This window comes from Carettochelys insculpta, chromosome 4, assembly GCF_033958435.1.
Source record: "Carettochelys insculpta isolate YL-2023 chromosome 4, ASM3395843v1, whole genome shotgun sequence".
NCBI lineage: Eukaryota > Metazoa > Chordata > Testudines > Carettochelyidae > Carettochelys > Carettochelys insculpta.
In genome coordinates this window covers 5,034,168-5,047,392 of record NC_134140.1, presented here as the reverse complement: position 1 = coordinate 5,047,392, position 13,225 = coordinate 5,034,168, and the positions used below count along the sequence as shown (strand labels likewise).

The 13,225-nt window shown below is 56.2% G+C and overlaps 1 protein-coding gene across 1 annotated transcript in view; it reads right to left on the bottom strand.

The window, feature by feature from the left end:
- Positions 1–12,576, bottom strand: part of EMX1 (empty spiracles homeobox 1) — a 28,648-nt gene extending 16,072 nt beyond the window's left edge. The window contains exons 1-2 of the mRNA XM_074992203.1: positions 11,901–12,576; positions 6,941–7,125 (exon numbers count right to left, since the gene is read on the bottom strand). Of these exons, the coding sequence (XP_074848304.1) occupies positions 6,941–7,125; positions 11,901–12,519 (804 nt within the window). The 5' untranslated portion in view covers positions 12,520–12,576. The remainder of the gene's footprint in view (positions 1–6,940; positions 7,126–11,900) is intronic.
- Positions 12,577–13,225: the final 649 nt, after the last annotated feature.

Genomic DNA, 13,225 nt, shown 5'->3' with positions numbered 1-13,225 from the left:
GCAGGATCAGGACACACAAGGAGATTGAATAAATTAAGTCACCCGGTGCCTTTGCCACAGTCACTGTCAGAGTCTCATTTTTTGTTTTCAGAGGGAAATTCTGGTCTCTGTTGTACCCATGTAGATCCACCCGAACCAGGAGAGATCCTCCAGATTAACTCCCCACAGCTAAGAGCAGAATCCAGTCCCATACGTATCCTCAGAAATTGTCTCAGTCCCAAGGAATACGTTTACATCCCCGTTACTTGGTTCAGACAGGGACTTGGATAAAGTCAGGCGGCGGCGATACAGGCTCAGCAAAGGAACATTCATTTGAGGAGCTGATCTCTTCCCTTCTGTAACTTCTGTGCATTTACTTGCAGATGAAGACTAGACAAGATGCACTTGGTGGTCTTTCTGAACCCAGGGATTCCTTTATTTCAGCTACCGTAACCCTCACTGCACAGCATCCCACAGCTTCTTTGAGAGGCAATGTGATCCCAGAGTAACCCAGAGAGCTTGGCTACCGTAAACCGAAGCCTGTCATTAACAGCATTTTTGTATATTAACATGAGGCGCGGGTCTTAGGGGTGCTAGATGCTGAAAAGATGGAGCATCCTTTCTGCCCTGTGCAAGCAGACTCCGCACCGGCTGGCTTTGACCCGGTTTCACATAAAATCAGTAGCCATGAGGGAGCTGCCACCTGGGAAAGTGGAGCTGCCCAGACACAGACTCACTCATTCCCTTCTCTGCAACCCCCCCCACCCGCCCCAGGCACAGCCAGAAGCAGCGCAAAAAGAAATAACACTGGAGGCCCTTCCCCCGATATTACGCAGCACTTTGTGCCTTCCGAGTCCAAATGTTCCTTAGGAAGACACACAGTGTCCTTGTCCGGGAGTGGTGAATGTAATCCACATCGTACCACAGACAGGGAAACTAAGGCAGGGGTGTGTGGTCCCTTCATCACAGACTGGGCTGGGGTGGCCTGTTCCATTGAGGGTGAATGCAGTAATCGTCACTGACCCAATAAAGCAACCTGAAGGAGCCAAGTTTTTTCTGGGTAACTGGGGCCTTTGACAGAGGGTTCTGGAGTATGGGGCAATAAATGGCAGGCCCAGCCCTGCCTGGGTGAGTAGTCACTTTCCCCCTGACTTGGCCATCCCAGCCCATGGACTTCCTCCTCTTGTGCAGCTGGAGTTTACAGGAGTCACTTCTGAGACCTGCCTCTGGCGCACACAGAGGTTTCCACTGGCACTGACAGCAAGTCAGGCAGCATTTTTGTCAATTTCAGTTGGCAAAACTGTTTCAGCACCTGACACACACACACACACTCGACAGCCAACATAATCCTGCCATCCTCACCTCTAGCACAGAGTCGCAACTCCTCCTAAACAAACCAACACAAGCACAGCATGCAGACTGCGCAGCACTTTGAACACACAACCCTCCAACACAAAGCGACACATACACACAGAGCACAAATGACGCACTCATCCCAGCTCAGCGCCTCGCACCAAGACTTACGACACAAATTGACACCTACATAGCACACAAGCGAGGCACGCGTCCCAGCATCACACCAACTCCTCCAACACAAATCAACGTGCACACAGCATACAAACTACACGTGCATCCCAACAGCAGCACATCACACCAAACCCACAACCCCTCTGATACAAACTCACACACACAGCGCATAAATGACACATGCATCCCAACATCAGTGCATCACACCAAACCCACAACCCCTTCTGTCACAAATTGAGGCACAACACACACACTACCCATGCATCCCAATAGCAGCACTTCACACACAAAACCACAACTCTTCTGACACAAATCAACATGTAGAATTGTAGGGCTAAGGTAGGACCACATACACCTCCCAGTACACAAACATGACCACCTTTCCCCAGCATCAGCACTGGAGTTGTGTTTGTGTGTATGTCTTTCAGGGCCAGTTAGGCAATTAACACTTCTCTCATCTGAAATAAAAAAATCTGTGTGTGTGTGTGTGTGTGTGTGTGTGTGTGTGTGTATCTAAATGTGGTCAGAGAAAGTGCAGGTATTGTACAAGATGGATGCTATCACAGATAACAAACACGGCACCAATGTATTGTCCTCTCTGCCCTGGGTTTTATCGGATCTATTCTCCACAGCCTAGACACGGACACCCCCCCCACACACACATCCCCACATCAGCACATCGCATCAAACCCACAACCCCTCCAACATACACAGCACACGAACACGTGCATCTCAACATCAGCACATCACACCAAACCCACAACCCCTTCCGTCACAAATTGAGGCGCAACACACAAACTACACGTGCATCCCAATACCAGCACTTCACACACAAACCCACAACTCTTCTGACGCAAATCAACATGTAGACTTGTAGGGCTAAGGTAGGACCACATACACCTCCCAGTACACAAACACGACCACCTTTCCCCAGCATCAGCACTGGAGTTGTGTTTGTGTGTGTGTCTTTCGGGGCCAGTTAGGCAATTAACACTTCTCTCATCTGAAATAAAAAATATCCGTGTGTGTGTGTGAATGTGGTCAGAGAAAGTGCAAGTATTGTACAAGATGGATGCTATCACAGACACAGGACCAATGTATTGTCCTCTCTGCCCTGTGTATTATTGGAGCTATTCTCCATAGGCTAGACACACACACACACACACACACACACACACATCAGCACATCACACCAACCCCACTGCCCCCCGCTGCTCAGATCCACACATTCAGATTCCGCAAACCACACAGACACACCAGCATGATCAGCACAGCCCCCACAAGCCCTCCCCATTTCCTCACCAAATCAACACAGAAACACACCCAACAGCAGCACAGCACCCACAAACCCACCTACTGTCAGTGGGCATGGCTGGCCTGGATCCCCGTGGAGGTGTCATAGTCTGGAGAAGGCCTGTTGACTCTATTCCACTGACCCCCTTCGGTGCCTGTGCCCCTGACTCCAGGTATGGCGGTCTCCCTTCTGTGCACCCCATACCTCTGTCCAAAGGAACTCTTGCCTGGGCTGGGACCCAAAGGGCTGGGCAGGTCCCTTCGGACCTTCTGTACCTTATTTCTAGCCTGCTCCAGATCATAGAATCAATAGGGCTGGAAGGGACCTCAGGAGGTCATCTAGGCCAGCCCCGTGCTTCAAGCAGGATCAACCCCCACTAAGTCATCCCAGCCAGGACCTTGTCAAGCCGGGACTTAAAAACCTCGAGGGATGGCGACTCCACCACCTCTCTAGGCAAAGCATTTCAGCTATTACCCTCTGGTTCCAGGTGTGCCTCACTCCAGCTGCCTCTTCTCAGGAGGGGAGATGGGGGCTTACCAAGCTCCCATAAAGTCTTAGCTGAGACTGGGACGAGGGTTGGAAACTGAGTGCTGGCAGAGGGACTGCTCAGAGATGGGACAAGGTCCTGGCTGGAGTGCCGCAGCTCTGCAGGAAAGCACAGGCCCAGGGAGCGGGCTACTGAAGGTAAGAGTCATCTGAGAAATTTGCACAGCTCTCGCCTGAAATCAAAACTACACCGGTGTGTTTATACATGAAGCTCTGCGTGTGGGAGGGGGGCATAAGGTGGCTGTCCCTTGTCAAAAGGGTATTTGTGTGTGAATCTTACATATGAGACCGTGTGTGTGCATCACGTGTGACAAGCCAGGTGTGTGGCGATAAGAGGAAGCGTTTGCCCTGCACTAGCAGTGTGTGTGCCCCGAGATGTGTGCAGGGTGCAGGTCTGTTTTACACATCACATACTCACGCTGCAGTCATAGATGTGCTGGCTGGGAATGTGTGTGACAATTTATACCTTTGCTTTCCTATCGTCCGACAGCGGATGTGATAGTTTGATTTCACCGGCTGGTCAGGGTCTCTGCCTGCCTGTCAGTGCTTTGATACACGTTCATACAGCAACATGTACCTATCAGGTACAGTGTTTGTGTATGACTCATGCAGTTTGGGTCATTCTCCCCACCCCCGACACACACACACACACACACACGCACAGACATGTGCTTTACATGATCACACGTATGTTTTAAAAAGCCACAAATCTAAAGAAATTAAGAAATGAAAATACACCTCTGGATTAAAATAAAAAAATTCCCTTTGGAAACATCTCTGCTGCCGCATTGGGGAGCTGCCTTACTTCGGTGATCACTGAGGGCTGGGTTTGATCCACCTCCTCTAATATAGCATCTTCCTTCCCTTGACTTCTGTGGGACGGCTGACGGAGTGAGCTGATACTCAACTGCTATTACAGGCTCAGAATTCGGCCCTAGAGGATCAATAATCACCACGGGAAATCTCTCAGTTCAACCCTCCCACCTGTGTTCATTGAACGAATGCAGACCACAAACAGCCCTGTACTAGAGAGCTACAAATATGTGTTTACAAAATGTCTCGAACTATAAATATATAATAATGCTTAACAGAGACCGACACGTGAAATCCCTCTTTCTTTCTCTCTCCAGCTGCATGTGTGTCCAGATTCAGAGATATGCAGCTTTCCATTTTCTAAAGAAACCACAATTAGGCTTGGGGCAACATAGCACAATCCCAAGGCCTCCACGAACCCCCTGGGCAATATTCAGCTGATGCAGCCTTCAGAACTAATTGGCATTTGTTTCATTAACCTTTTAGGGGTTTCTGAGCCCCGGCTTCCTAATTCTGGAATGACGGAAGAAGCAAAGAAGACCACAGGACCGCAGAGCACTGCCTGACAACCGTGTGTGGCACACCCTGGCCTTCTTTGAGACAGCTCTTCGTCTGTCTCATTGGATTTGGGAGGCACAGCTTTTTAAAATGCTCCCCGGGGTTCAAAACATTCCAAACAGAACCAAAACCCACAGGGGAAACCAGATCTAGGTCTGAATGGCATGGTTCAACCTCATCTATCTATATATATCTAGCTACATCGCTGTACGTCTAGCACTTCAACCAGCTTTTCCAAGAGTTTAAAGATGTTCTTGAAATTATGCCTGAAAACCCAATCTCAGAAATTCTTGTAATCCCAGGGCAACTTTTTGCTGATTTCTTCCCAGCGTGTACATGTGAATGTAATTATATAGTCATATTGTATAATAAACTATATTCTGACACAGTATGTTGCAAGATTCAAAACTGGATTGGATCCGGATGTGGATCATGAAAGTGCCCACTCCTCCGTGAGACCGGAAAACATCAGAGGGCAATAAACCCTCATAATTCAAGGAATACCCAGCCACCTCCTGAGAGAGTTTCCCAATGGGCAGCTTAGCTGCTACTTCTCCACTGTAGGGAATTAGGCACCCTCTCCTGAAGAAGCTGGTGTGGGTGGACACAGCATAAGGAACTAGACAGACCTCTGGTCTGGGTATATTCCTCAGTTGCCTTTGCCTTGCTATTTTTTCTCTCCATGGTATATTTTTACATCCGTGTTCATTAGTGGATGATAGTTAGATTAGTTAATCTGTATCTGCAAAACCAAAGAGGAGTCCTTGAAGCCTAACAGATTTATTTGGGCATAAGCTTTCCTGAACAAAACCCACTTTGTCCAATGCACAGCTCATCATAGCTGTAATGATTCTTGATTTCAGTTTTTCTTAACACAGTAAAGAAAAATGCCTTAGTCTCATCCAAGAGAGGGGAAAATTTAACAACTTTCCACTCCTTTTTCTTCTACAACCACTCTTGGTTCTGTTTCTTATCTGGCTTGACTTCTAAAAATTGTAAAGTTTGTGCATAGACCCAAATAACTGCAATAATGTTTCTTTTTGTTATTGTTACCTGCAAGAGGAGGCTGCTGCAGCTATCCTAGTCCTGGGCCTTAACAGCAAGGCATGTGGTAATTATTGTTATTAGCAATAATAGGTACCCTGTAATTATTTGAAGTTAAAAATTAATCCACGCATCTTTTTCAATTGGCCCCGGTCTTTCGAGTGAAATTATTTTACACATATTTTCAGAGGCTTAGGCTGTTCGTCTGTAGCTTCACAAAAAAACAAGCAGTTCTGCAGCACCACACAAATGACAAATTTATTTACTCGCTAATGAGCTTTTGTGGGTGAGACCGACTTCTTATGTATCTGAAAATCTGAAGAAGTGGGTCTGGCCCACAAAGGCTCATGACTTAATAAATAAATGTGTTAGTCTTCAAGGTGCCAGAGGACTGCTTGTTTTTTACAAACTTTCCTACTACTGAGTCTGAAACCCCTGATATGAAGAAGAAAGAAAGAAAGAAAGAAAGAAAGAAAGAAAGAAACTAATTAAGCAAAGAAAGAGCAAGCGTTTTACCATCCCCAAATTGCAGGGAGTTAAGCTAGTTAAATTCCTTGCTTTTCTCGTGTCTAATGTAATGAACTTTGAAGCCTGTGGAATTCCCTGAACGATATCTGGCGGCTAGTTTAAGGCGACAGGGGTTTCAGTCACCGGGCTGGCTGGCCAGTGGGATAACGGTACAAGCAATGTGCTTTGCTAAAGAAATAACCACTTCTGGGCTCCACACCCACACAAAGTGCCTATCAGACCCCGACTGCTACTCGCTCTGCTGAGCCCACAGCAGTGGGTTCCAAATCGCGTCGGGGGCAGTCTGGGAGGCCCCTTCCGCCCCACTCTTTCTCCCAGGCCCCAGGATGCCTCATTCGTAGCAGTGCCTTGCCTGAGTCACCCCTCTTCCCTCACACCCCAATTCCTTGGGCTGTGTGGCCAGAGACCAGCGGCCAAAATGCAGAACAGGCAGCACCGCCTCCCGCTGCCCATCCTGAGGGAAAACACCCCGGACGCTGCCGCCCCACGCTGGCTGTGGCCTGACTCCCTCCCAGTGCCCCCCCTTTGAGCTCCCCAGTGCACCCCACAACCAAGCACCTGCCCATGGCACGTGACCCCCCCAAGGAGGGGAGGGAGGGATGGGGGAAGGGAAGATGGACGGACCTCCCCATCCCCCCACATGGCACCTACCTGGGTTTCGGAGAGGCTGAGGCTGCTGGCCAGCTGCTTGCGCTCGGCCCCGACCACGTAGTGGTTCTTCTCGAAGGCCCGCTCCAGCCGCAGCAGCTGTGAGGGGGAGAAGGCTGTGCGAATCCGCTTGGGCTTCCTGGCAAAAGGCCCATGCAGCAGCAGCCCCTCCTGGGACACCTCGCTCCCTGCAGACAGAACCGGTGAGTCAGAGCCAGGCCAGGCCAGGGTTCAGGCTGAGGCGGGGGGGATCCCCACTTCTTAGTCTGCTCAGATGGGTGGGAGCAGCCCCCACCCTGCCCAAAGGACCAGTCTCCCCCTGCCTCCACCCCAGCCTTCATCCACTGCAAAGTGGTGGTGGGTGATTTCTGGGAGCTGGGGGGGACCGATGCAGCCTCCCATTTCCCCCTTTCTAAAGGGGAAGCCCCCAGGACCCCTGTCCCAGCCCCAGGCCTTGTCACAGCCCCAGACCCCAGTGCCAGCCCCAGGACCCCTCTCCCAGCCCCCTGCTCCAAGCCCCAGCCTCTGTCTCAGCCCCGAGATCCCAGCCCCAGCCTGGCCCCCCGCAACTGACCTACCCCCTAATCACAGGCTGACTGAAGACCTGGGCCACCCTATAGGAACCTATACACTGCCAGCAGGCTGGGGCAGCTTGGAAAGCAGCCAGATCTCTGTGCCCAGCCTGGGGTGCTGCAGGGACCTAGCCAGGTCCTGCGCCCTCACAAGGCGCTGAGCGCTTAATGCCCAGTCCTGGGGGGAACAGCAGCCTGGCAGCTCCGCAGGAACAGCCACAGCCCTGGGCGGCCGCCTGGGTCCAGCCAGGCTGGGGACAGCCCTGCACAGGTGGGACCTGCCACTACATCCAACGCTGGGGTTAGCGCCCGGCAGCAGGGTGTGGTGGGGCGAGATGGTGGCCAGGCCTGGGGGTGTCAGACTACATCCACCAGGCAAGTAGCTGGGGCCGGGGTGGGTGGAGGCCGATCCATACGCAGAAGGAAGGACGTGGACATGGATAGGTGGGGAGGGGGAGAGACAGCGCGAAACAAACTGATGGGCAAGGGGGGAAAAGGCCCGCAGGGAGTAGAAAGTGGGACCAAGACAGAAGCTGGTAGGAATAAGAAGGCGCAGAGAAGAAAGAACTGGAAATGGACAAGTGTGGAAGAGAAGCAGGGAAATAGAGAGAGCAATGGATACAGAGGAGGATGGAAGGAGGGTTGGTGGGTGGCTAGGAGGAAGGGTGGATGGGTGGAAGGGGATGTTGGCTGGAGCAGCAGAAGTGCAAAGCCCCACAGGTGGGTAGAGCTGGGCCTGGGCGGCCGGGAAGGAGGGAAGGAAGGTGCAGGCCGGGCTGCAGGAGGAGGCCTGGGCCTGGCTGCAGGAGAGGGGTGGAAGGAGGGCTCTCCCCTTGCCTTTGTCTGAGCCGCCCCGGCCCCTCCATGCCCACGGACTCGTCTCACTGGTGCACGGCAAGTGGGCTGAGAATCCAGAGGGAGACCCCAGCCCCTTCCAGGAGGCGAAGCCAGGCCGCGGGTGCCTCCCGCCCTTGTTGCTGGCCGGGCTGCCGGGAGCTGGGCTAGCCAGGGCTGGGGGCAGGCACAGCCAGGCAGCCTTTGCCTGTCACGCGCTGAGGCTATTTCCGAACCGGGTAGAGGGGCTCTGCCCAGCTGGTGTGTCCCCACACGCAGAGCTGCTTGGGAGCCCCCTGCCCTCTGGCTGTACAGGTGGGGGGCGTTTCTCTCCCCAGGCCCCGAAGTCTACCTGCCCTTCTCGGGCGCACGTGGGAGGGCTTGTCCATCCCTTAGGCCCCGACCCTCACGCCGGCGCGTACAGGGCCGTGCACTGACACATGGAAGAGCTGGGGCAGGCGTGGTGGGCTCAGACAAACCGGTCTGTGGCTGAACACCTCCTCCCCTCCGCACCCACTCTGGTTCCGCCTGGCTCCCCTGATGTGCCCTGGGCCGGGAGGAGACAGGACACCCCCAGCACCAGCCATTCAGGGGGCATCTCCCAGCACACAGTGGCCTGCCTGGACTGAACCTCCTCACCCCTTTCCCCGAGCCCCACCCCAGAGAAACAGCAGCAGCGCCGTGCCTAGGGAGGGCAGAAATGGTTTGGGTTTGGGGGAGCAGGGTTTGGTTTGGGGGTGGGGAGCTGAGTTTAAGGGAGGGGGTTTGGTTTAGGGGTTTGGTTTGGGGGAGAGGGGTTGGTTTAGGGGTTTGGTTTGGGGGGGTTGGTTTAGGGGAGGGGTGTTGGTTTGGGGGTACTGGGGTTTGGTTGGGGGGGTTGGTTTAGGTGAAGGGGTTTTCTTTGGGGAGACTGGGGTTTGGTTTAGGGGAGGGGGTTGGTTTAGGGGAGGGGGTTGGTTTAGGGGTTTGGTTTGGGGGGGTTGGTTTAGGGGAGGGGTGTTGGTTTGGGGGCACTGGGGTTTGGTTGGGGGGGTTGGTTTAGGTGAAGGGGTTTTCTTTGGGGAGACTGGGGTTTGGTTTAGGGGAGGGGGTTGGTTTAGGGGAGGGGGTTTGCCTTGGGGTTGGGGGGCCCGTTGGTACACTGGAGGGCGGGGGACGGGGACCGGCTGCCCCAGGCGAAAGGCAGCGCTGCCCGCCCGGTAGGTGCCAGCCCCAGAGGCCGGCCGGGGGCGGGCAGGGCCCGGAGGTGCCCCTCGCTCTGACCCCCGGGGGCTCTTATCGCGCGGGCCCAGCGGCGGCTGCCCGGGAGCAATTCCAGCCGGGCGGCGAGCGGCGGGCGACGACCCCGGCCGGCACAAAGGCGCCTTCGGCGCTGCGCTCGGGTTCCCGCTCCGCATCCGCAGCTCGGGCCGGCGCGGGGGGCTGCGGGCGCGGCCGGGCGGAGCCCCCGGGCGGAGACAAGCCGCGGGGGCTGCGATCCCCGTCGGACCCACCGGCCAGACGCGCCCCGGGCCCTGCGCCGCCACCCGGGTGAGAGACTCGGGCCCCCGGCCGCGGACACAACCGGGAGCCGCATTCACCCACCGCTGCGCCCCGGGCCTGGCCCTTTCCCACCGGCCGGCCCGATCCCAGGCCAGACTCGTTGAGTGGCGGCGCCCGGCTCGGGGGCCTTTCCCGGGCGCCGCTTTCCTCTGCCCGGCGGCTGCTTCCAAGGCGCCCCCCGGCCGCGGGGCCAGGCTGCTCCCCGCCCGCCCCGGGGCCCCCGACAGCCGCTGCTGCGTCGCGAGCGGCCGGGCTGCAGCTGCAGCTGCGGCGGCAGGGGAAAGCCGCCCGCCCGCCGGCCGGTGCCCCCCTCGGTCCCCTTCCCGTCCTGCGAGGAGCGGGAGTCACGGGCCCCCTCCGCCAGCCGCGCCCCAACCTGCGCTCGGCCTTTGCGACCAACTTGCGCGCTCTTTGCGCCCAAGCTCCGCACGCGCCGCAGCCTTTCCCGGGGTTTCTCTCCGGCCCGGAGCCCGGCGCAGAACGGCTCCCGCGGCCGGGAAAAGCCAAAGCCGCCCGCAAAAAAAGCACAGGAAGAAAACCAGACCCAAGCGGGGGCCTGGGAACCAGCAGCCTGCGCCAAGGGGAGCCCTCTGGTACCCCGCAGGCCGGTTCCCCGGCGCCACTCGCTGAACGACTCATCATTGTGCCCTGAATATGAATAGTTCCGACCATGCCGACAACTCCGCGGCCGCCTGCCTCTGGTATAAATCGCGATAGAAGCCAGGCCTTCCTCACCCGCCATTTAGGGGGTTTTTTCCGCCCAGAAACAGCGGCACATTGTTTGCGAGTCTCGGGTTTTGGCTGATGCACCGACACGGGCCGGCACACGGGCGGGAGCGGGGTTGTAGGCTCGCACGCGCGGCCTGGGAGATTGTGCAAGGAAAATATATTTGTGTCTTAACGTGTCAGAAAGCCGGAGGGAGAGAGAAGGAATATAGACAGCTGGAGGCACAGATCTCGGAGCAGGCGGTAGGTAGGTAGATAGTTAATTGTCAGTGCAGTTAGAGACAGATAGAAACAGCCCTGCAGCACTTTAAAGACTAACAAAATATTAGGGGATGCGCTTTCGTGGGCTAGAGAGCAGGGGAAGGAACATCTTTGTAATGGTTCAATTTCTGTTAGATTAAATCAGCTTCGAAGTTACACAGAGAGCTTCTTCAGAATAGATGCATTACACCAGCAATCTGTGCGGAGCCGGTTGTCTCTGCCACCAACAGAAATTGGCCCTTTACAAGATATTACCTCACCCCTTTTAGCTCTGTTATATCCAGAGACCAAGAGAGCTACAACTTTGCAGATAGATAGATAATTTGTCCCTGCAGTTCTTAGATAGCTAGCTAGCTAGCAGATGGATAGATAGATAATTTGTCCATGCAGCTGATAGATAGATAGATGGATACATTGTATCGGAATAGCTAGCTAGATAGCTAATTTGTCCCTGCAGTTATTAGATAGATAGATAGATAGATAGATAATTTGTCCCTGCAGTTATTAGATAGATAGATAGATAGATAATTTGTCCATGCAGCTGATAGCTAGATCGATACATTGTATCGGAATAGCTAGCTAGATAGCGAATTTGTCCCTGCAGTTATTAGATAGATAGATAGGTAGGTAGGTAGGCGTAGGTAGGTAGGTTGTATGGGGCTAGATAGATGGACCGCCGGATAGTTAGATTGATAGCTATGTCGATAGATAGATATTTGATTTGTGCGTTCAATCGAGAGATAAATAGATCGCTCGCTCGCTCGCCAGTCCGGAGGGGGTAGCTGGGGGCCGGCTGCCGAATGCCAGACGACCCCGCCAGCGCCGGGGAGCGCGCTGCAATCCCGCTCTCCCGGACTACGCTTCGCATTCCGCGGGAGCCAGGCCGGGATATGCACCTGCGCAGCCCCAGAGCCGAGGGCGAGCCATGGCCTGGCCTGCGGCTCTGGCTCTGCCTTCGGGAGCCCGGGGGCAGAGGCAGGGCCCCCCCCCCCGCCCCTTCCCGAGCCTCGGCCGCGCCGGCGTCTCACCTTGGAAGCGGTGCCCGAAGAACCTGTTCCGCAGCACCCAGGGGTAGAAGTTGAGGGGGTCCCTGTGCTGCGGCCCGAAGAAGGAGTGCGGGTGCTGCAGCTGGGCGGCGCCCAGCGGGTGCGGGTGGACGCCCAGCGAGGGGTGGCTCACCGCCTCGGGGAAGACCAGCTCCGGGCTGCCGTAGAAGGAGCGGCCGGCCGCCGCGCTGTGAAAGCCGTTGACGAAGGCCTCGGCCGCGGCGGGGTTGGGGTAGTTGAGGCCGGCGGGCCGCAGGGGCTCCTCGGCCGCCAGGGGATTGTCCTTGGCCACCAGCGACTCGATGGTGAAGCACCGCTTGGCCGCGGGCTGGAACATGGCTCGGGCTGCAGCGAGCGCCGCGCGGGGGGCTGCGCCCAGGGCGCGCGCGGGGGAGTGCCAAAGGGGCCCCCCGCGCACCCGCTCTTCTGCGCCCCCCGAAGAGGGGCCAGCAGGTGAGCGCGGCTCCCCGGGCAGGGGAGAGCCGCCGCCAGCCCGCTGAGCTCCCGGCCGGCTCGCCCCTGGCGCAGGGGAGCGCGGAGCAGGGCGCGCCGGCGGCGGGCTTGGAGAGGCAGCTCCGGCGGTCTCAGGCGCGCCGACCATCCACAAATCCGGGCCGGCCCGGCGGCGAGCAGTACAAATAAGACGGGTACCTGGCCAGGCCCGTCTGATTGGACAACTCACCTGCCCTGAGGTTGGGGAGGGCGCGCGGGGAGGGAGATCTCCTGAAAAAACTGGACTGGAGCCTCTGCAGGAGAAGCCGCGCAAACTTGGCAGGGCTGCAGCCACCGGCGCTCCCAGCGCCTCCATTGGCTAACCTCCCCCCCGCCCCCAGCAGCGCGCACCTCGGCAGCGGGGGGGGGGGGGGCGGGGGGCTCGGTCGAGCGGCTCTTTGCAGAGCTCCAGCTGCAGCCCACTGAGCGCGCAGGGAACTGAGCGCGCAACCAGCGCTGGGTTCTTGGCCCCTGCCTTGCGGTTCCGAAGCCGCTCCGCTGCTGAAAGGGAGGGGGGGGGGGTCTACTTTAACTCCCCTTCATCCGCGTGTTTGTTGTGTAACTCCTGGGAGAGAAACTGCTGGAGCCACTTGGAACCGGTTGTGGTTCAAAATCCTAGAGCAGCCCCAAGCAGCGAGCCAGGAAGGCGCCTTCGCTCCTCATTTTAAACCGAATTAGTCCCTAAAAACAACCCAGCTCTGAGGGTCTCTCCAATGTCCTGAAGAGACTGCGCTTCTTCCCAGCCAGCGGCCACGAACCCGGGCGCCTTCTCCCCGTGTAAATGTGACTGGTTGCGTCTCAGGCATGGACGCGCA